The 24,256-nt window shown below is 39.3% G+C and overlaps 1 protein-coding gene across 6 annotated transcripts in view; it reads right to left on the bottom strand.

The window, feature by feature from the left end:
- LOC117205235 overlaps positions 1-24,256 on the bottom strand; it is a 24,897-nt gene extending 641 nt beyond the window's left edge. The window contains exons 1-19 of one of the 6 annotated variants that reach the window (XM_033443430.1): positions 24,109-24,256; positions 21,074-21,163; positions 20,593-20,997; positions 19,195-19,401; positions 18,218-18,445; positions 16,828-17,300; positions 15,094-16,388; positions 13,861-14,120; positions 13,671-13,766; positions 12,911-13,075; positions 12,112-12,468; positions 11,649-11,832; positions 4,279-11,288; positions 2,470-2,667; positions 1,899-2,177; positions 1,736-1,825; positions 1,488-1,644; positions 651-981; positions 80-205 (exon numbers count right to left, since the gene is read on the bottom strand). In XM_033443430.1, coding sequence (XP_033299321.1) covers positions 80-205; positions 651-981; positions 1,488-1,644; positions 1,736-1,825; positions 1,899-2,177; positions 2,470-2,667; positions 4,279-11,288; positions 11,649-11,832; positions 12,112-12,468; positions 12,911-13,075; positions 13,671-13,766; positions 13,861-14,120; positions 15,094-16,388; positions 16,828-17,300; positions 18,218-18,445; positions 19,195-19,401; positions 20,593-20,997; positions 21,074-21,163; positions 24,109-24,225 — 12,068 coding nt within the window. In that variant the 5' untranslated portion in view covers positions 24,226-24,256. Of the gene's footprint in view, positions 1-36; positions 206-650; positions 982-1,487; positions 1,645-1,735; positions 1,826-1,898; positions 2,178-2,469; positions 2,668-4,278; positions 11,289-11,648; positions 11,833-12,111; positions 12,469-12,910; positions 13,076-13,670; positions 13,767-13,860; positions 14,121-15,093; positions 16,389-16,827; positions 17,301-18,217; positions 18,446-19,194; positions 19,402-20,592; positions 20,998-21,073; positions 21,164-24,108 lie in introns of all 6 variants that reach the window. The other 5 variants (XM_033443431.1, XM_033443433.1, XM_033443435.1 and 2 more) reach the window with 5 other exon arrangements.

Here is a 24,256-nt window from a genome sequence, read left to right as displayed (position 1 = left end):
ATTTAGTCGTGCAATGCACGATGCCTTTTCATTTACCTCGATCAAGTCCCTCTTGTAATGTTCCGGATCACGACCGTACCAATTCGGGGGCAATTTGATCCCCGCACGTTTCACGCAAGTCTCGAGATCGTCTACGTTTAACAAGGGAAGCGGTTCCAGTTGGGTCTCCCGGATCTTTCGAACTAGGTATTCGATATAGTGGATCCTAAATATTTGAATATTTCGTTATGATAAAAGTACACTATTTTTTTAACATTTGCATTACTTTTTATGGACCAGTGTTGGCTCAAAGCTTAAATAAGTAAACATTTTTATTATATGTTTTCTACTTCTTTAAATAGATTTGTTTTTCTTTTTGTTTAATATAGTAACTAGTAAGTATTAGAAAGGAGATCGATAACAACGAAGGTCTCAAAAGCATTATCTTTTATTTTACTCGCAAGTTATATCGTTTTTTCTTCCTTTTTTAATTTATCTTATTCTTAGTCATTTTTATTCTTTTTAGCCCTCTAATATGATAATTTGTACGAGCTTTTTTTCGTATAATTGCAACGGTACCTTGGTTTCATCGAGAAAGGTATTCAATTATAAAAGTGGTGGTCGTAATAACGGCGAATGCATGCAGAGTTACGGGGGAACAAACAAATTACCTGCACAAGCCAGCGTGTCCCACAACGACATCTGAATTGCATACCGCATCTACAACACCGGTGGGAGTTTCTTTCTGCAATTGCACTTTGCACTTGCGCTCGCCAGCCGGACCCTCTGTGTCGTACTCGATTCCATTATCTCTTAACAGCTGTTGCAACTGCATGGGCTCCTTATCTCGAAGATAGAACAGACAGTTTCGTGGATGGTGTGCGTGAAGGCCCAGTTTCGCGCAATACTGACTGACCGAGCATTTTGCTCCCATCATGAATGCCTTTCCGCAACCGCAGCAGAATTCGTACTTGCACTGGCTACATGTAAAATGCATACAACCTACGAAAAAGTATCATTTTCGGTATTTATCGTTAACATTAATCAGAAATTAGTATTTCAATTAAGAAATATCTTTTATCCAGAATTAATTGCCTACTCGACTGATAAAGATATTTGAAATACATAGAGAAGTTACACGAACATGAAATCCTGCATCGGTTAATTTAGGTAAGAGTTATTTAAATTTATTTCTGGATTATAATAGACTGCGAATATATAAAATATCCAAAGTATGTAGAGTATTCGTCACAATTTTCAGTAGGTGAATTAAATCTATATTTAGCTTCTATTTCTTTTTATTCCTTTAAAAATGTCCGCAGTCTAATGATAGCAATGTATTTCAATATTTCAGGGAAAATTCATTTAGCAATTGTTTGAATACTTTATACTTAATTGAATGCGTCGCCTATGAAAGCTCTATTCTTTGTTTAAAGTTAGCAGCATTTTAAGAAAAATTCATTGCAATTCAAGTAATTAAGGCTTGAGAGCTAGTTGAAATACTTTACCTCCCCTAGACAAGGAGTAGCGAAATTTGCATTTAGGACAATCTATCCCATTATCCGCGAGGTGCTTGGCTAAGCCAGCGGCTTGATTATCCGGGTCATTCTCGTCTTTCCAAGCAGCAAATTGCTCGCACGTAATTCCTTCGTGCTGTTTCTCCCACTGAAAGTGAAACCACCGTCAGAGAGGATGTTTGTCCGCGCTTGCGTAACTTCCATTTAATTTTCGCGTAATTATCAACATCAGCACGTACCGGTCTTCGACACAGTGCACACGTGACTGATCGACAATCGGGACATATTAATCTCTTCTGATCCGGATCCGCGTAAAATCCGCTTGAACACTGAAAACAACACACATGACGTTTCTCCAATCGTCGACTAAAGAGGATTGTACGGTTTATATAGAAGAAACACCTGAATGCACCACTTAAAGTTTGGATCTTGCATTAATGTTCTGTCTCTCAGCTTTCTTTGGAAGAGTTCATGAATCGGAGGATCTAGAAGTGTTTTCAATTGTATGTCCAGGTTACTGAAATATTCTAACACCTCGTCTTCGTTGGCGTCTTTTAGGTTTGGCTCCTTACAAAATGGACAAACTGCGTCCGTGATATTTCTGTCGCTGATTTGGATGGTGAAGTAGTTCTTCGCGCACTCGTTGCAGCAACGGTGCACGCATTTCAGCATGGACACTATCTGGGATTAAAAATGTGTTTTAATTCAATTAAAATTCAATTATACTGCGAATATTCATGGATATTTCAATTTCTGTGTACATTATCAAAGAACTAGAACTCAAACAAGGGTTTCATTTGAATATTCTAATCTTTTCAATGTTATAAATAGTACTTAGCATATTTTGTATACTCTTACGTGTTACAGTCTCTCTGTATTCTATATATTTTTGTAGGCTTCAATCTTTTATACATGCAAAAGATAAGTTTTGTATTCTAAGATGAAATAATGGGTATTGTATTGTTTCAAGTACCTGACTCATCGCAAAGCGACCTGTACAAAGTTCGCATTCTTGTTGCAAGAAAGCCAATGCCGATTCTACGCTGGAACACTCTTTAGCCGCATGAAGAGCCTCGACGTCTCCAAATTTCAAGGCCAGCAAACTAGCGGCCACTTCCGCCTCATCGTAGTTCGACGCTTTTCCTTCTGCTAAGAGACGTCGAGCAATTCTCTGTAAGTGCAGAGGAAATTCTCACAACATTTACTTTACAGAGAATCATTTCATGGATAATCATGTCATCGACACGATTTCAGTGACACCGAATCGTGACCACGATATTTAGTCATCGACATATTTAGATTACCGGCAATCATTTCACCGACAATGTTTTCTTCGTCACCGAGCTTCGTCGACGATATTTACATTTGTGTCGTCGATTTCTACCGAGTACAAGAATTAGTCGACAACTATCAATCGGTGAATCGTTGATTGACAAGTGTTTTATGTTGTGTTGGATAGGAGCGAGTGGTAGAATCGGTCGCGTTACTCGCTTGCACAAACAGGTCTAGACCAAACCAATACCAATTCGTGGCAGGGATTCGTGGCAGGAGAATCCGATTTTTGGTCAAAACATATTTTTTTAAATCTGCTCCAATGTGCTCTGGACTAGATTTCTTCAAGCGAGATACAATACCAGAAAACAAGTTCGTACTTTGCCCGAGTTCACTGTGAACAGTTTGTCGAATTTTGTGTCGATTATCGATGTTGTCTGTCAAAGTTGTTCCTGATAAAGTTTAGTGTTGACCAAGTTTGGTGTCGGCGAAAACAGTGTCGGTCAATTTTGTGTACATCAAACAATACGGACCTGATATGATAATTACACGCATATCACATCCATTTAATATGAAAATACGATTAAAAATAATACCGAAATTATGAGATAAATTATGGAATTTTTGAGACTTAGGGTAAAGATTGACGCACAGAATAGTATACAAGGACAATGGGCATGCAAAAATACGATAAAAAGATACTACACCAACGTCTAGAAACGAGCTCTGCATATTTTTAAGGTAACGTCGTCCAGTCCGTGAATAAAATATTAATATCGTGTTTATTTGTCACGGACAAACTACTGAAAGTGACATTATGGAACATTAATACGTAAATGAACGATCGTAAAGAATACAGAATGACGAACACGGAATACACAATGACCGTAAACAATTAAAAAATTGCTCAATACTTGTGTTCTTTGAAGCACGTTAAGAGATGTTGTTTTATTCCCTGGAACGAAACGATCGTGCCGGAAGAGAGCGTGTTATTCGCGTGCGTTTAAATTACTATAAAATCCCCGAAAGCATCCGACAAATTGGATGATGGAAAAGTCGTGTTCCACGATATTAAATTAAACTCTCGGTGTGCTTTCTTCGCGGAGCGCATACAAACCTCGAGTACGTTTTCGCGTGTACACCACTGTTCTGTTACTTTTTAATTTAAACACACAGCGGAGCAACGCGAAACAAAGCGACATGCTATACAACAGCAATATTAGTCACGGGGAGAAACAAGAGGAGTACTTACCTCGCGCAAACAGAGAAAGAGCCAACTGTACGCTAGTTGGGTGGAAAAAAGAGTGTGCTTAAAAGCTACAGTCAAAACAGGGTTAAAATTTTAACGGGAGTCTGTCGGGTATTTTTTCTCTCTTTTTTTCGTGCGATTTTTTTTTAAGTCTCATCCGCTGTTTCAACACTTTTGATCGAGCTGTTTGTAGACATTGGTCTGTCAGCGGCAAGTACTGACAAAGTCGACAATTGATTCTGACAACTGACGTCTACTGACCTCCCTCTCCGTTTTGGGAGATCCCCCTGTCTTCAAGTTGCCGCTTCTACTTTCCACGTATTCCCGTTCCGTATTTTCTTCGCCCTCGAACCGACGGATACAACTGGCCACCAAGGAGAATCGTTTCTTCGATGTTCCTCCCTGATCTACCCCTCTATCACAGCCTGTGCTCGCTCTACGACTCGCTTTCACTCGCTTGTCGCTCGTACGTCTCGCTTTCGTTACCTCAGTCTTAGGATCTGTCTTATTCTGCCCGTTTTTACCAGAGTTATCGTTCATCTCAAGTTTCCCCTTTAGTTTACCAGGCTTATCCTTAATTGCGTCTGTGCTGTTCTTTAGTGGTATTAACTGTTCTTTTGGTTTTTTAATGGAATGAGTTTTAAAAGTGGTATTTTTTAATGTCTCTTTGGTATTGTTGTCTGAATTTGTCATTTGCTTTCGTTGGTCCTTTACGTCAGTGCTATCAGCTCTCAGAGTTTCGTCCTCCTCAGACGAGATATAGTTTAGTTCTTTATTATCTATTTGTTCCACTTCTTCTATTCCTTCTTCTTCTTCTTCTTCTTCTTCTTCGAAAGAAGAGTCTTTCACGTTCACGCGAGTTTCACTGGAATTAGAATCTTCTTGGCTGTCATTATCAGTTATGTATTCATTTTCAGAATCTTCGAATTCAGAGTCGGATATTTTTGCTTTTATCGCGTTGATTGTTTCCTGTAGCATGATTTCAGCATCGGTTAACTCTTCGATGCTGTCCGACGTGCGATCGGAAAGCTGCTTCCCCGTTTCTGATATTTCAGATTCCGTTGCGCTCTCGAAGTCGGAAGTGGAAGAGTCATTATCAGAAACTTCCTCCAGCTCGTATTCTTCGCTGGAAGTGGTATCATTTAAATCCAATTTCTTAGATATCGTTTGATCTTCGTTGGACCCAGTCACGTCTATTTCCTCGTCATTTTTCTCCGATGCCATCGCTGACTTCGTTTTTTCGCTCCTTTCGCAAGTCTTCGCCCGAGTGATTGCAGTTTTTATCATTAGCGTCTTTTTGTCATTTAAATTTCCGACTTTATCCGGCTCAATTTTTCGCTCTGCTCTGATCTTCGAAGCGCTTTCGGACGAACTACTTTTCCTTGCTGTTTGTTGGGTAATCGATGGTTTCGCCGAGGTGCTAGTTAACTCGTCACCGGATGCCGCTTTCAGAGATTGCTGAGAACTTTTTGGAGTCTCTTGCACTTGTGGAAGTCGACGTCTCGCTGTGAATACGGGAATCCTCGAAAGGAAAGAATGTTTTAACGTGCCGTTCCCTTTCGAAGATTTTTTAGCCGTCATTCCACTATTTTTATCGTTAGTCTGTGCATTCATAATTGATTTTTTAATTTGTTCACAACCTTTGGACAACGTACTCAAGATTGTCGACTTCCTTTCCGGAATCACTTTCTTCTCCGTCGATTTGGAACCTTTTGAAACTTGCTTCTGTCTAGTATTAGCTGCTGATTTTGTTTTATTTATCAAACTGTTCGATGGAACGATCTTTATGACTTTTGCGATTGTTTTTCCTGGACTTCTCCTTTGGTTCGACAAAGTCGATCTTCGAGTTATTTCAGCCGCGGTATCTTTCGCCTTTGCAATCGTTGCGCCTCTCGGGCTAACTTTTCCAAAATTCCTTCTCGGTATGCCGGTAGATTTTTTAACGACTTTCACGGGAGACCTCCTTCTGCCGACCTTTTTGGCAGGAGATTTGGATCTCTCCTTGACTGCAACTCTCGAGGTAACCGTCTTATCAACTTCATTTGCATCTACTTCATTATTTTCAACGTCTACCGCGCTTTCTCCCGAAATCGTCACGATCTTGCGTGCTTCGGTCGCGCTTTCTGTTTGCAATTTCGCCGTCTCAATCGGTTTTACTTCGTTCTCTGATGGACTTTCTAGAACCTTTATTGGCGCACAATCGTTCACCGCTAACATGGGAGATTCCATGATTTTAATCTCTATAGTTTCAGGTACTCCTGGAGGAACATCGTTAATATTATCGACGATCGAACACTCAGTCTCTGGATTTTTATTATTGGAATTAACGCTTAATTCGAATTTTAATATATTTACAGAATCTTTAATAAATAATGCAGCATCTGCTTTCTTATCTTCTTGCCTTTCATTCCCTTCGATTTCACTCGAGCTTGGAGGATATAAATGGGACGCGTTATTGTTCGAATCCTTCGTGATACTTTCATCGTTGCAGGGAATCGAACTGGAAAATTCGTTAACGTTTCCAAGCACGTTAGAAACGATGTAAGTTTCGAGATTCGTATCGGTCAGATTTAGCTCGACAACTTGACTTTCTTCGTTCGAGTTCGATGCATTATACGACATATCGTTATTAGGAACAACGAGGTTCTTAGGAATGTTGTTAGTATCCGTAGAATTTAGCTTGTTAACGGCAGATTCGGTGTCCAAAGAATGCGAGGTCAACGAGGAACCGGAAATACGAGGGTCACTCGAGATAGTTACTATTGCCGGTTCGATATTCGCTATTGCTTCGCAAGCTGTATTCGCCTCGACCTTGTTCGAAATAGAGCCAGAAAATATTTCTTGGCCATTCTTTTCTATTTTTGACTCGTTGTTCGCATCGATTGTTTCCATCGATTTGTTTGAATTATTTCGTTCCACGATCGTCGAAGAATCTTTTTTTATCTCTATCAAAGAGTCTTTTGTTACATCGTTATTTTTTGTAGGAGATACCGATAGAGGGTGATCGTCTTTGACAGGTTTTAAATGAATATTAATTTGTTCGCGAGTTTCTTTAGAGTCGACAGACTTACTTGCTGAAGTTATTGGCGAAGTATCGATTTTGTCGTTGCTCTGGGGAATGTGACATGCGACAGAGATAGACTGCTCTACTTTTTCAGACACATGCAAAACTGCTTTCGAAGTTTCGTGTACGATTGTTGTTGGTTTGTTAGGAATTTCTTGAACCTTGGATTCTTGGGTTGATTTGGGAGTATTAGTGTATGGCCATTTGGGAACATCGCGTGGAATAGCTTCGAAATCCTTCGAAATTTCGTGGATACCAAAGTTAAAATTTTGAGAAATCTCGTCAACAGTTTTTAAATCTTTCGACATTTCCTGAATGGAAGCGTTGGAGTCATTAGAAATTTTCTTTGAACTATATTTAGAATCTTCTGAAAATTCATGGTTGGCGATTTTGGGATCTGAAGATGCTTCTTCGATAACAGCTTTCGAAGCTTTTTGGCTAAGTGTTTTGGAGTTATTGGATATTTCCTTTGAATTAGATTTAGAATCTTCTGAAACTTCATGGTTAACAATGTTGGGATCTGAGAATGCTTTCTCAACAACTGTTTTCAAATCTTCCGAAGCTTTTTGGCTAAATATTTTGGAGTCATTAGGAATTTCCTTTGAATTAGATTTAGAATTTTCTGAAACTTCATGGTGAGCAATGTTGGGATCTGAGGATGCTTTCTCAACAACTGTTTTCAAATCTTTCGAAGCTTTTTGGCTAAGTATTTTGGAATTATTGGATATTTCCTTTGAACTAGATTTGGGATCTTCTGAAATTTCATGTTTAGTAACTTTGGGATCTGAAAATCCTTCTTCAATAACAGCTTTCGTATCTTTCGAAGCTTTTTGGGTAAGTATCTTGGAATCAGTAGATATTTCATGTGAACTAAGTTTAGAATCTTCTAAAACTTCATGGACAATAATATTAGAACTTGAAGAAGTTTCGTCAACAATTTTCAGGTCTTTCGAAGATTCTTGAATAAGAATTTTGGATTCGATAGATATTTCATCTGAACTAGATTTAGGATTTTTTGGAACTTCATGAATGGTAATTTTGGAATCATTAGGCATTTTTTTCGAACTAGCTTTAGGATCTTCTGAAGCTTCATGGATAATAAGTTTGGAGTCTGAAGAAGCTACGTGAAGATCAGTTTTCGAATCCGAAGAAGCTTCCTGAATAGGAATTTTGGGATCATTAGATACTTCATTTGAAGTAGATATAAAACCCTTTAAAACTTCAAAGATTATAGATGCAGGATTTTTCGGAGTATTAGGTATAATGTTTTTAGAATTTTCAAAAATTTCTTCAGTAAAGGTTCTATTTTCCGATACATCATATGTGACGATACCAGAATCCATCGAAATTTCAGAGGATTTAGGATCACTAGGAATTTCATCGATCTTGGAATCTTTGGAAGTTACAACACTCTTAGGATCTGCAGAAATTTCCTGAGCTATTTTAGAATCTTTTGAAGAATCTCGAATAGCAACTCCACTTTCCTTAGAAAATTCATCTCGAGCAATTTTCGAATCTTCCAAAATTTTACACTCAGAATTTCTAACAAGATTATCCTCAGAAATTTTCTGCGATTCAATTTTAGAATTTTCGGAAACTTTGTAATCTACAGAATTATTTTCAAAGTTAACTAACTGAGAAGATGCTGCTACCTGGGTCACGACCGAATTAGTATGATTATTATCATGCGATATACGATCAGACATAACATCCTCAGATCTTCTATTGTCAGTCATCAAACTGCCATCAATTAATTTCACGCGGTTATCATCGCTAGGTCGAGTCTCGATGATAGACGTTTGCATGTTGGATGATTCACACGTTCCCGAGTCACATGCGACCGAGGATGATATCTTGTCCGATAATGATTGTGCGCCAATGGTCCCGTTGTGTCTCATCGAGCTATCGCTTATGAGTGATTCGTTGTTCAAAGATGCATTGTTAAGTCGAGGATCTTTGATGCCGGTCACGGAAGAGTTGCCAGCTTCCTTTGACGATGATCGTTCATGAATAGGTGGATCGTTCCATGTATGGATTTCCGGATTCGCGTCGAGATGATAACGATGAGATGAATCGACTTCTACCGAAGATACCTTTGATCTATCACTGGTGATTTCGTGTACTGGACCTGATAACTGCTCAGAATTAGGTACCTTGTCTAGCTTTTCATCGCTGTTAATATTATTCGCGGCTTCTGGCGAACTTACTTTAGTTATCGTTGTTTCAGGTTTCTCTCCACTCTGCAACAGTGTTATCGTGTCTCCTGGGACCCGATTCCCGTTAAATTTCACCTCCATTGTCGCTCCTCCTGCGCTAGTATGCGAAATATTATCGCTTTTTTCGTTTTTACGTACCGTTTCGAGATCATGTAGCTTTTCGATGTCAGTCGCGGTCGTTTCGGTTGTTACAGTTTCGGCTACATCCGATACAAGCTCCTCTGCATTTTCGACGCTTCCCAGAGGTACATTTTCATTCTTGCCAAACCCAGTTTCGCTGGAAGCTTGAAAAGACGTGGAATTCTGATCTTCTGTTACAACTTCGATAACGTTCGCTCGATCGGTCTCGTTGCTCGATTTCTTCGACGACAGCATTTGCATTGCCGATATGAAAGGGCCCAGTAATTGCTCTGGCAGCGATTTCACGGCAGATAACAGTGCCTCCACGGTGGCTACTTGCGTCTCGTTGCCTTCTGGACGAGCTTCCGGCGAGACGTTTTCAGAACTTTGATCTGTCGAGCCATTCTCAGCCGTAATTATCGGTGATTGCGCTTGTTCGATAACGTTGCCCGATTCTACTTTCGTATCTTCCTTTATAGGCCTTAATTTATCCAATGGTCCCGTCGTTTCTTTACTCGTTACGTCGATATTCTCTGAAATCCCCGCGTCTCCGTTTTCGCCGGAATTTTTAAAACTCTTAATTAATTCTGTAGAAGTTGTTGCCTTTTGAAGGGACTCTTCGCCTTGTTCCAACATTTGGTTTATTAAGTCGGCTCGTTCGATTCCAGTTTGCGAAGAACCTCGAGCCGATTCGGACGTCTTCGATACACTTTCGGGTAAACCGTGATCCGATACGTTAGATCGCAAAGGGACATTCTCCACTGAAGGAGAGCCTTTATCTACTTGCACAGCTCTTTGATGAGGATCAGAAGGCTTTTGGGATGGCGATTCGTTTTTCTCCGAACGCGACGAAGAAGCTTTATCTATTCCTTGGATGCTTTGACCGGCGTCTGAAATCTTTTGAGACGTCGTTTCGCTTTCTTTTACGCGTGAACCACCTTCCTCGCCCTTTACCTCAGCTACTTTCAAACTCATCTCCACCGTTTGCTTTACATTCTTTTTCGACCTGGTTACATCGCTCGTTTTGGCTTCTGCTTTATACAATGATTCTTCTACTATACTGGAAGACGAGACACTAACTTCTTCATCTACGCTTCTACCTTCTTTTGTATCAGGAACTGAGATCTCTTTTATCTTTTGTTCACTCGGATTCTCCTTTAACAAATTTTCTGATTGATTAGGGATGTCTTTCTCAATTACATTTATCGAAATACTGATGTTTGGGTCGTTGTCCTTAGGTACAGCAGCTGGATCAATATCCTCAGGTAATGTGGGTTTAGTTACATCGATATTTTCTTTTTGCAACTCGTCCGATCGAATTTTTTCATTTTCTTTCGTATGTGAAATTTTTTCTATCGTTAATTTTTTTTCAACGTTGATCTGATTCTGGTTTAATAAATTTTCTGATAGATTCTGAACTTGTTCTTTAATCACCTTTATAGTGGAATTGTTATTTTGGTCTTGTTTTTCAGTTATAATGGACGTATCAGTCTGATTAATTCTTATTAATTTAGTATCGTCTTGATTGGTTCGTTTTGGTTCCTCGTTCTCCACTGTTTTAAGAGTGCTGGCTACATCGAGGTCTTGTACGGCCCTTGGGACCAGATTTTTATCGATTAGAACGATTCGATCGTCAGTGTTAACTTGATACAGATTATCAGGCTTATTACCGAACGTATTCAGGGGGTCTTTGTCATGTTGCCAGTTATCGGTCAGTTGTCTGAGGGCTGCCAGTTGCTTTTGAAAGTCGGCCTGCAACGCGACGAAATTTTCTACGATTGGTGACATTACCTGCTTCCTGGCTTCAGCGTCCGACACGTTGGTAACCTGTTCGGAACCTCCCGTTCCACCACCGACCGCACCTGCTGTATCTGAAATTATTTCAACTCGATCATCGTGAATGAAAAGTCAAGAACGAAACTATCGCTTTGGTAAAACGAATATTTATCAAATATAAAGATTTATATAATGAAAAGTTCGAGGATATATTTCTATGATACTAGGTAAAATAATCAAAGGATTCCTATTATGCACGATTTCATTATACCAATCAAACAAATAATATGATAAGGATTAATTTCAAGAGGATTATTTAAGAAATTTAAAATTACTTTTTAATTATGAAGTAGTACAATACATCTGCGATTTTATTATACAGGCTATACTTAAAAATTATTCAATCTGTTTTTTATTCGATATGATCAGATAATTGATACGTAATATTTACTGACCTTCCCGCGGTGCAGCCTCATCGTTTTCCACCCCAACCGGAGGACCCCAGATTCTCATCAAGAACGGCTTGAGCTGATTCTTTTGCAGCTCGAACAAAGCCGCGTCCTCGGCACCAGAATTATTTTCCAATGATTTCACCACTTCCGCCATTGCGAAGTTGCCTTTCTTCATAATTTCCTCGCACTGTCAAATTTCCGTTTCATTTTTCTCATAATAAAGTTCGACATAGCATTCGAAGATTAAAGAAACTGTTTCAAAAAGACGGTACTACTTTCCTTAATTTCACTAAATCAACAAAATTCAACTGACGTGCTACAAGTTCATAGTCAACTAATATTCATATTAATACGAGCTTCTTTCGCTTCTGATAATTACAGACACAATTTAAATATTGGAGCCGTCTCTTTGTTGCAGTCCTTCAATTCGAAAGATTCTAACGAAAAATACGTCTAAAATTCTTACTTTTAGCTGTCTACGTTGAACAGCCATGGCGACAGCGTTCCAAACGTCTCCCTTTGTAGCTCTCAAGGCCTCTTTCGCTTCGATGGCGGAAAGCACCCCGATATTGTTTTCCTTCAGTTCTTTTCCCTGAGTAGTAACTAAAACTTGTACAGTTTCCACCAAATGGGGCCACTGCGTCTTCAGCCAGTCGATCGGGCTACTTGCACCCTGTGACAAGGCCACCTGAACATCATCCGTGGAATAACCGTGCTTCTCGGCTTCCCTTAGAAGCTCCACGATCTCCAAACCTTGTCGTGTCAACGTTGAAATTCCCTGTGAACTTGGGCCAGCTTCGAAGAATCTTGGTTGGCTCGATTCCTGGAACACGAAGAATAATTCGATTGACGATAATTAAAATAGACTTACGAAGGGTGCACACGTCAAAAACAGTTGTAGGAAGGTCTCATCGTCGTAAGATGCACTTTCTGCAGAGTAACAACGAGAAATGAACAATCTTACAGGCTTAAGACTATATTAAGGCTAGTCTAGAACAATCTATAGCACGTAACAAAAATTTGTTGTTTATTAGATTAATGGTCACACAGTCGTAGAGAAATTTGAATGGAGAGAATATTTTCTTAGAAGTTCCGGTTGGAATGATAGGTAGAAGTTGCGCTGTAAAAGGTTGTAAATTGTAATTCCTGCCTACGTTCACACCGAGGCTACGAAACTGGCACAATCGAAATCGTGTGTTAAATTGTATTGGAGATTAGATCGGATTAGAAACCAATAGCTCTCGAGGGATAGCTGTCAAGTTTACCCTGGAACGGTAATAAAGGTGGGTGGAGTCGACGGAATTTCTTCGTGTACGATCTCTGCTGGGACCGCTGATCAACTGCTGAAGATACTGCTCCTGAATCGTTCGCGGATACAGATCTGGACTATTGGCGAATCTAGTTTGTTCCTGAAACAGACGCTCGGCATCCTTTTTATTAATTGTAAGTCGTTTTATGAGCTTGCTAGGTCTTTGGATGAATGTACTTTAAATGCTTTGCGTTAACGCTAAAATTACCATGTTTGTAAAAATGACGAGGTTTTCTCGAGTTCTATTGTTTTTGCAGTTATTAAAAGATATGTAATTGTCTTTGAAAAAATTACGGCTGACTTTTATTCAAGTTGCTATTTATTTTTAATTATGGCCATCCATATTATGAGACAGGAATCGATCATTGTAACGTTTGAGTTACATTTGATAGTTTACAAAAAATATTTCAAACGAAAGTTCATTGGTATTAATTCAAGAACTCATTTTGGGAATATTTTTTAGTTAATTCTAATAATCTACTTCTAACATTTAAGAATATATTATTGGTAGTTCCAGTGTCAAAAATCGAAGTGCGCATTTGTTAGTCATCTTCCAAAATGATCAATCAAACATCTTTCCCAATGAGCTTGATAACTTTTAAAAGCCAAAGATAAAACTATTGTAACTCGTTTTAAATAATCTTAAATATTTGAACTACGAGACTTTTGTTTCGATAGAAGAACTTGAATATCTACATATTAATCTTTCGTATTACCTCCGCGTCGCTGTCTTCATAATATAATAATCCCTTTGAGGTGGATGCAGCTCTTACGAATCCAGCGCTACTTCTTGCTGGAGGATAGTCGTACGTCTGAAAAGTATATTTCATATCCCGTTCGTGCTTCTTTTACCTTTTACCAATGACCCATTTTGCGATAAAAAAAAGATGTCCTATTTTCCCTTACTTGAGTGGAAATGTTCTGAGGAGGAGGAGAGGTTCCAGTGGAAACTGAATGGCTTTTTGGAATTTTCTCGAGCATTGGTCGTTTCATTGACTCTTCCTCATTTATTTTCGAAGAAACGATATTGCTTGGAGCATCGGTGCTCTTGGTCGTCACTGATATATCGTTTGCTATCAATGTAGGCTCGTTTCTTATCACTGACGAGGATTCAACGATTGATTTCTCTGGAACTATCGCAGCAGAATCTTCGTGCATCGCGGAATCTGCAAATTTAAGTAATCAGGTCATGTTCTAGATGTTAATTTGGTAATACCGTGGGTAACGTTGCGGATGTTTATGCAAATTCATATTTTCATAGATAAAAATTCGAATCCACGCAAATATTTGTTTCGTTCATCAAAGATTCTTTTGGATATTTTACACATTTGTATATAACCGTATCGTAGGTATTCTATGCTTTCTTGCATTTCCATTTTTGTATAAATACATAAGCATCCGTAGTCTCTTTTTTACGAATATTTGGAATCTTAGACTTGAATTAATGAAAAACGTCATTCTGATGCAGACTGTTACCTTCGTGAAATTATTACGTATAAATTCTCACAGTACAAGGAACGGGGCATTAGAATCATCGAAAATACAAACAGGCAGGATATACATATTATTTTTGTTACTTTCTAAGGATTTGTATATTTAAAAAGAAAAAAAATTTGTTTACAAATATGAAAAAATTAAACATTTACTTTCTGTTAATGATATTCAACTTCAGACCAGAGAATGTTAAGATCTTCAGGACTTACAATGAGAAATAATTCGACAACGAATTCCGGGTGGAAAGAACATCAGCCAAATGCACGCTCATGCTTGAAACTAGCTCCTCTTGAATGAATAATAATTGCGTCAGACATGATCTTAAAAAAAAAGAAGAGAAATGAAAATGAACGAGAGAGTGGCTTCATTTCAAATACGACTATGCATTTGGTATCCACTGATCGTGTAGGAAACACTTTTCATGTCTCTTTATTATTCATCCAAGGATATACATCGACAAAGGACAATCGTATCTTTTATTCAGCTGTTTCTTTAATTTTTGTAAAAAAAAAGGAGGTAGGACAAACAGAGTGCATGGACCGAGGGAAAAAAGGAGAAACACTCAAGAAGAGAACAGGTACAATAATTCTAATCACTGATTCGACTTGGTACCAAATGAAAAGCTGATTTTACGCCTTGCTCTACCTTTGTTCTTTGTGGAACCACTATCCCCGCTCTCTTCGCTGTTTGAAATCTTTAACAGGCTGGTCCTCTTTTCCAGATCAGGACTAGGGTTGCTAATGTTGCTGGACGTAGTCGCTAATTCATTTTTAGGAATCTCACTCAAACCACTTTGAACATCTTCTTGATTTTCTTCGCTATTTGGTGGCAACGCGCTGCTCCTCGTTTTGCAACAAACTACGCAGACACGATCCTTTAAATCGTTTATGAAAGTACAATGCTCGCATGCCCATTCTTCGTTAGGAATTTCCATCGTGGTACTCGTTTCCTCTTTCAGTTTCACATTTTTCGGCGACTTGTTACGTTGATCCACACTCGTTGATCCATGCTTCTCTTCTTTGCCTACCGATGGTGATCTTTCTAAATGTTTACTTCTTTCATTTTCCATCTTCTTTACTAAAGCTTCTTCCCTTCTTTTCTCTTCTTCAATAAATCGTCTAACTTCTCGATTTTCTGTCTCGATATATCGCCGAGCTTCTTCTTGATTCTTATTCACAGATCGCGTCACGTCTCGATCCTCATTTTCACGTATCTTCCTAGAAACCGATTCACGAGATGGAGTTTTTCTAATACTCTGACTATCAGAATCATGAGGCGACATTCTTCTAACAGAAATTCTCTCTGCTTCTTCCATTTCTTTTCTCAACGAAGACTCTCTTCTTGAGACACTTTCTCTATCACGCGAAGCTTCACGACTTCGTAGATTCTTCGTAGCACGTGGTACATCGTCTTCATCCCTAATGGATCGTGAATTATCAATTCTTTCTACTTCTTGGATTCTTCTAGAGGCTTCTCTGGAAGGAGTTCTTCTGGTAATTTGTGTGTCACTGTCTATAGAGGACCTTCGAGAATCTCTACGAGAGGCTCTTTCGAGATCGTCCAAACTTACTTCTCTTCTCACAGAGGAAGCTCTTCTTGGAATCATCTCGTCGTCCCTTCGTCGAGGAACCATCTCTGATTTGTCGAAGTGATCGTCAGAGGAACTGGTTACTCTAGAGCGTGTTTGTAGCGTGGACCTTCTGTCTGAAGAGTCATCGTCGGTGCTTTGTCTACGACGGTAGCTGCCGTTTTGAACGCGATCTAATCGCGAATCCAGCTTGGAGAGCCTGCGTTCGTCTTGGTCATATCGTCGTCGTGAATTTAAAGTGTTCTTTTGAAATTCGTCATGGTTCTTTGGTGATGTTGGATATCGTTTGATAGAGTGACTCTCGGACCACTGATCTTCTGTACTGGTCATTCTTTCTTCTGACATTAGCCGTCTGTAAAATATCGAATTATTATATTTAAAATATTCCAGAATCTTTTTCGTAGAATTTGCGACATTTAGATTGTGGATATTTAGACAATTTCATATTTTTCTGGAGATATCTAAAGAGATGGAATCTGGATTTCTTTTTCTATGATACGGTTTTACACGAGCCATTAAACTTATAAAATAATTTAATGAACATTTCAATTTTAATAAATTTCCATCTCTATATTTTACAATTCACAACTTTCGTTTGTATTTCGATTGTAATTAACTCGATTAAATAAAAAACAAATTTTGTTTTAAATATATTGGAATGATAATTTTACATATTTTTGCATATCACGTATACTGCGTGCATTTTTCCACCTTTGAATTTTCCACAAACCCATAAACATCCGCAGTCTACTAATACGAATTTCAAATTATTAATCAAATTTCTAACTTACTCGCGACGATTTCTATTTAACAAATTTCTAGACCCATCATCTTCGTGGTAGCTTCTTTGCCTTGTACTCCTAGACACACTTCCACGTCTGGTGCCCCTAGAACTTTTAGAGAGCCTGTCGTCGAAATCTGATTCACCAGAGTCTTCAGAACTAGCGTCAGACGGTGATCCCTGCGATCTTCTCGATCGTGATCTGCTAGCTAATGATTTCCTAGATTTCAGACTTGGTGATGGCGAGACTGCTCTCGATCTTCTGCTGGATTTCACGCTCCTTGCTGGGCTATGTGATCTTGATATAGAACCCGGATAGTGTGGTGGAAGCATTTGTGACGGAGGGAATCCCATGGGATAACCCCACATTGTTGGGTGATTTAGACTCATCGTGGAACCACCCATGGTCATGTCCCATGGTGGATTCGGTGGGTACCACATTATTGGAATACCTCCAGGACCTAGATGCGCCATTGATTGAGCCTACAATAAAATTCAATGGTAATTTTAATTTAATATGAAACGATAAATGTTTAATCTTACTGATTAATTTTACATTATTAACTCAAGAATATAAATATTTATAATTCTTACGGCCGATAAAGCTCTTGTTTTTTCCTAATAACACGTTCGATCATCGTTTATTAGAGCTATCGTATTATAAAAATACAAATTTGGAAGATATGGGAATTTTTTTTTATAATTTTATTAGATCTTAATTTGTTTCCAATAGATTTGTGGCGGCACGGGCCACGGAACTTTTCAACGGCTCCGGATGCAAAGCGCGACGCCGCCAAAGCGCAACACCGACGTGCCCAATGTACCATCGATATCTTCACACTCTTTCCGCCGAATTCTCGGAAGAGCATACACGTGCCAGCACTGGCGGCACATCTAATGAATGCACGCTAGTGGGGGATATCGATGGGCTACGAAGGGAAGAATCTGCGCGATCCGAAACAAAAGGGCAGTCAGTCTGTCTTACGCCATTAAATGTGTAACTCCTCGGTACTATTTGCATAGCAACGCGTCGAATGATCTCTCGGTGTCTATCGTTATTTGTTAGTTGTTACCAGTTGTCTGTTAAGTGTAATTGTTAATTGTTAATTGTTAACTCTGATTGTTGATTAGTTCTAAATAAACTATTGTTCGTTAAAAACACCAAGAGTAGTTCCTTACGCACCTATCACCATACCACCTCAGATTTAATACAAATATCTTCATACATTTATCTCGATACATGACATATATATCTTTTTATTTAAAAATAAATCTGCATTTGCATACGATCAATTCAAAAAACAAATTCATACAAAAATTTCTTTGTATAGTTTCAAAATAGAGACCACGTCAGCTAATGGGACGACATTCATTTGTGATGTTTAGTTTAATAAAATTACCTGATGCATTCCTGGACTCCACATGTGTGGCGACGATAAATCGCAAACACTGGCCGATTGCATCATAGATCTAGGCGGCGGCGGCGGTGGTACCGGAGGCGTAAGTTTCGGGCTGCCTACGCTCAGTGGCCTTGTATTCAATGTATCTCTCGAAATATCGGAGGGAGGATGCCTCCTTCTGTTAGCATCCTGCGCTCTCATTGCTTCCTGATATTTCCTGTACCTTTCCTGAATATTCGTACGTGTGTTAAACAATTCACGTTTCTACCTTTACCAGCCATTTTACACGTTTGTTAAATACATATCTCGTATTACTATTTAATACGGAGGCACACTATCAAAAAGCACTTAACAGATCAAGTACTGTATAATGCGTAAATGTTTCAAATATTAATTAGTTATTTTATAATACTCGATGAATAGTAGAAGCCTACTGAATTACCGAATAACGTTGCGGTGCACGTAATAGTAAATGGTATTCGATGAATAATAGGTTGCATTCATTAAACGTCAAGCACTACTATTGAATAATAGGGGAACGTGTAAAATGTTCATTAAAGTTTTCTATTAGATTGGTGCATATGAAATGTCGTTCCTATGAAATTCGAATTTGACGAATAAATACGACTTGTTAAATTTTGTTCTACCGTCAATTATTAATCACATCGACTGTTTCACTTGGAAAGATCAATACCATCCCCCATTCCACCAAAGATCTTTCAATATACAAATCGTTTTAAAAGAAGTTGTAACAGCTACAGTATTCTAAGAATTTTTAAATTCTAGAACCGATAACTTTTATATGTAAATCTGGAATAATGAAACTAGTTGATCATTGAAAAAGTATATTGTGTCGAATTGCATACTGTAATTGCTTGAATTAAGTATATGTGTATAAAAATCTATTATTTGAACAAATAACATATTATACGCACCAATTTAATGTTACGACAAGAATAGTTGACGAAATAGTTTACCTGCAGCGTAGACATTTTGTCAGTCCCTGATCCTGATCCTGTTCCATCGTTGGTGATAGTATTTACAGACTGCATGGATTTCGACACTGTTTTCGTGTCAAGGGTGGCTGACAGTGGCCTGGTGGTGTTTGGAAGAGCTCGCTTCAAGCTGTCGACTCTTTCGATCAAGGAGAGATTCGTAGATCCCTGGTTTTGCGTCGATTTAGCCTAAGCGCGAAACCTGAACTTTATTACATGGCCATCGTTTGGAAACGTTGTCGTATTTTCCATCATGATTGTTGAAAACGTTTTCTGTGTTTCTTTTTTTCGTGGATAGACGACGATGGAAAAAGGTATTCGAAAGAAGAAGAAGATGGCGGGTGTTCGCGGTTGAAGGCAGCAGCGCTAAAATTAAATTGCGGCGACGTGCGAGGCTAAATCGATGATAAACAAAGCGTTAGTAGAAAAGAAAATAAATTAAACGATGTCCTCGACGAATCGAGAATGCTTGCAACTTAAATAACGTGAACGTAATAAATTAGACTTCGAATAAATCGATTCTTAATTCTACGTTAGCGACAAAGAAATGGCGATGATCAGTGTCATTGCTGTAAGCTGAAAATAATTATCTAATCTGTGTAACAACGTGTATTTTTAGTGAATAAAATATATGCTTATAATAAAACGATGTTTTAGTAACGGTACGGGAAATACGAAACGGTGTATGACGGTTAAATCGAATCACCGTGTTCACCGTGCTCTGCCATATTCACCGTCGTGCCAGTCGCTCGAAGACAAAAGCACGAGCATACAAAATTTGCATAGTGCTTCCGTAAATTGTGTCAGCACGTATCTTTTCCCGCCGTTACGTTATTATCGACAGAGTTGAAAGAGTGAACAGGTATCAGTGAATACGGCAGTAGTATTTTTGCGGTAACGTGGTGTATTAAGAAGAAACAACGTCGATATACAATAATAAAGATCTCTATAAAATCTGTCGATGTATCTGTGGAACAATTCTTAGATGACTATTTAAAGCTCGATGTGACTGACGATGTTCGATTAACAATCTTCACGGTGCCTCGGTGTGACGTGTTCTCTCGCAGAAATCAGCGAAACTGGCGCCGCTCGAAGCGTGGTACAGCTAACAACTAGTAAGAAGCAACATCTATTCAACAAAACAACATTCATCGATAAACGACTCGAGGTCACAGGAGACAAAGTTGCAATTGCTCTTTGTGTTACAAGATTCGTGATCTTCGCAACTTGGTTTCCGTTGATCCCGATACAATCCGCTAACAATCGTCCGAATAGATTCTGGATCTGAAGCTCAAAGGTACCTAGTATCGACAAGACGTCGTCAGCCTGAAAGAAAATTCGCGGAAAGGGATGAAAGCTTCAGGCCAGGTTGCATCCTACCTGAGCGCTCTTGCGATTTCTTCTTGGCGGTGGGATTGGCGGCGGAGACGATACATTTTCTCCTTTTGGCGGTAGAGGTGGTCGCGTTTTCGTCGCTAGATCGGTCAAGATTCTTCTTCGTACGTGGTTTTTTCTTTTTGGGTGCTTGTGGTTCATGTCATCGCAGGCTTCGCAATAATTCCCATTGCAAATATCGCAACGGGCGAAAACGTTCTCGGTGCCACATAGGGCGCACTTGTACGTCATGCCCGGTGTCGAGGACTTCTGTGCTTGCGGTCGGGTCGGAAATTCGATGATCTCGTAGTCTGGGTCACCACAGTCTCCGGAGAGCGATGGCGGTGGGACTTTCGGTGGGGTCGGTGGTTGGCGTTGCTGCTTCTGCTCCGCATCCTTCTGCTGTTGCGCCTTTTAAGGATGAAAAATTGCGTATTTAAGATTGATTGAAAGAAAAAGAAGAGATATTGACGGGAGAGTTACGCACCAGTACCCAGTGGGGCATGGACCTTGCCATGCGCAACCGGGTCGATGGGTTCGAGATGGCCATCGGGCGCCATTTTTCAGCTCCCGGGTTCTGTAAAACAGATATTTAATAATTATTGGAAGAACCTCGAAGAATTTCCACTTGAATTCCAATATAATGTTTATTAGAATTATCTATATCTTAGGAAGCATATACATTTTTACGTTAGCGGTTATGAGAGAAGTTCCCCTAATCACAGTTGTTATTACGCTTCTCCAATGATTTTTATCCTTGTCAGATGAAAATACATTAACTTTCCGTTGAAGTTTTGAGGCGCACGTGTAATGATATATGTATAAAGCTCAATCCAATTGACAGTTATCATTTATTCAATTACTTAATGTTATATATTACTTAAAAGTAAAATTAGTGGAAATTTGTATAATATATGGATTGGTCCAGGACACCGTAGAAGTAGTTAAGAGTAGAAAAAATGAAATTGATAAATGCAATCGCCTGCACAATGAATCTCTTTAATTGTTTGTATAGGTGCGATGCATTCTTGCAGTCTCGAATTGGGATGACAAGCTGGCAGCATCGAGTAACTCGTGTTCAGCTGCCAAGCTGTACGTGAATTCATGTCATCGCACCTTGGACTAGGTGTCTGAGTAGAGTGACTTCGCTAGACAAGATTTTTCGAGTGGATCCTCGAGAAAGCGTGACGTCACACGGTTGATTCTTCGCCGGAAGAGGCCAAAATCGAATCTATTTTTACGAGGAAAAATCGTGTTCCGCGTCTCGAAATAAAATCGAGCCACGCGACGCTATATCTCTTCGCGTTGACTTGTATACGTAAAATACATAAATATCGCACCGTGATCCTCTCAAATTCATTCAACCTTTCCTCGATATTTAATCCAGACCTTTTGGAATTTATTTTAATTATTTGCATTTACATTTTTCGTTTTTACAACCGTTTACAGGGCAAATATATTTCGTTCGCTAATGAATTTATGGATTAAAGAAAGAGGGTTTTTATAGTTCATCAATTTATGGTTTCGTAATTTCGAATTGTATTAAAAACATCGAGGTTTACGTTTAGCTTCACACTCTTTTAAGCTTTTTACGCAAGAGATATATTTTATTCGTTTGTGAATGGAAGGAAAAGTATTGCTTTCTTATTTTCGAATTGCATTAAAAATTCTTAAAGAATAACAATTTTTTTTTATTAAAGAAGAGTAATTTCGCGGTTCCAGCCTTCGCGGCAGCATGAGTTCCACATGCATGAATTAGTCCCTCGAATTAGAGCCCTATATCTTTAGAACGTTTACCCCTTCTGTTCTTCTCGACTGTCCACACTCTTTTGTTCTACTACGAGAGCAACAAAGCACCTAATTCCCAAGAATTGTAAATTTAGATTCTGCCACGATCATCATAAGAATATTCTGTCTCAGACAAGAGTAGAGATAAAAATTTTGACAAACATGTGAATTTCATCCGACATGTTAGTTAATTTTAAGGTGAGAATTGCCTCGATAAAAAGCGAACGTGCTACACGAAACTCTATTTCCCGACAAAATTGCAAAAGTCTACAAGAGTTGGTCACGTTCCAACTTCTAGCTCCTCCCTACCCACTCGAGTTTCTTCTCCAAACATTTTTCTAACTACGTAATAATATCCCTTCGCGAGCCTTATTATCTTCCATCTAACGAGCAAGCATCAGTTTCGATTTTGTAGTGAAATATTCATCGTGATCGTGATCCATCACTTCGAGAAATTTCAAGACCAATTATAGGAAGAATCGTACGGAAAGAAACTGATTATTCCACACTGACACGTGTCACAAATCACGCAGACCCCGGAAACCAGCCATAAGTACATAAAACTGCGTCTCCAAGTCCGATCCAACTAAATTAGAACGCTATATATATCCATTCCTCTTGGTGGTTTCACACGAAGCGGAATATTCAGATGCTTTCGCCGCGATAGTGTCACCGAGCTGCACGCCTGTAAAAGCGTAGCTAGCATCGCGTGTCTTCATAAACAATCCGCTTTTCAATCCCCGGTTTCTGGTCTGCACCGGAAGAAAAAACGTGGAACTGCACGTGAAACCCACGGAAACACGGACACGAGCGTATATCCTCTCGTGTCTTCCGCGGTACATACACACGAAGATTCGCATCGATTGTGCGTCTTACGATGCACTTCCGTTTCACCTCGCGAAAGTAAAACCGGTGAAATTCGCTGGTTTATTCTCATCGATTCTGTTTGCCTCTCATCGCGCTGCTTCGTCTCTCGATCGCTTTAGGTTTACATCCTTTTGGAACGATTGAGAAAATTTAAGTTTGCTCGATTATCTGTGCTGTATTTTTGTGTTCTAACATCATCTTACATCACGTTACTATGCAAGTTCGACGATGGAAGGCCTAATGCTTTCCACAAACTCCTATCTTCTCAAGCTTCTTTAAAATAATCACGGAAATGTAACATGACATAAATCTCTTCGATTGTTGCCATAGGTGTAACGAATTTTCGTATTTTCGCATTCTTACATCGTCACTACTTTATGCAACCTGGATGCCGCTATTTTATGCGAGGGGGAGACCTAAAACTCCCTAGAGTTTCATTGAAATAATTACAAAAACGTAACGCTGAATCTTTTCCATTGTCCGCATCGGTACAGTGCGTTCTTGCTCCATCGCATCAACACTTTTCCACACAGTTTGAACAAGATAAAGCTTATAGCTCTCTATATAAAGTTTTTATTTCCTCCAAAAAATACATTCTTCCGCGAGAGAAAGAGAGAGAGAGAGAGAAAGAGAGAGAGAAAGAGAGAGAATTTGGGAGAATTTCAAGGCGTCGACGAAGAAAAGAGTAGAATAGGGTAAGATGGTGGAAGTTGTACGCGGTGGAGCGTTTCCAGATTGATGCACCGTGTTATCGGCGAGCACGTAGAAAACAAAGGACGCACTGTGGGCCCGGGATCAGGGAACGTCACGCACGGGCACCGATACGCGGCAGATAATGGCACTCGTGAAAGGAAGATCGACACTCACATTCATGTGGGACCTCGCGGAGGCGATTTCTCCGGTTTTCCTCGGGAACTGGTCGTCACGGTACTGGCTGCTTCCGACCGTTCGGCACTGCTCGTCGTCTACAAGAAGCTGTTGCATCGCCACCAGCCGAAATCTATTTCCGTAACGT

This window comes from Bombus bifarius, unplaced genomic scaffold, assembly GCF_011952205.1.
Source record: "Bombus bifarius isolate JDL3187 unplaced genomic scaffold, Bbif_JDL3187 scf7180000007987, whole genome shotgun sequence".
NCBI lineage: Eukaryota > Metazoa > Arthropoda > Insecta > Hymenoptera > Apidae > Bombus > Bombus bifarius.
This window is presented reverse-complemented; position numbering and strand designations above follow the sequence as displayed.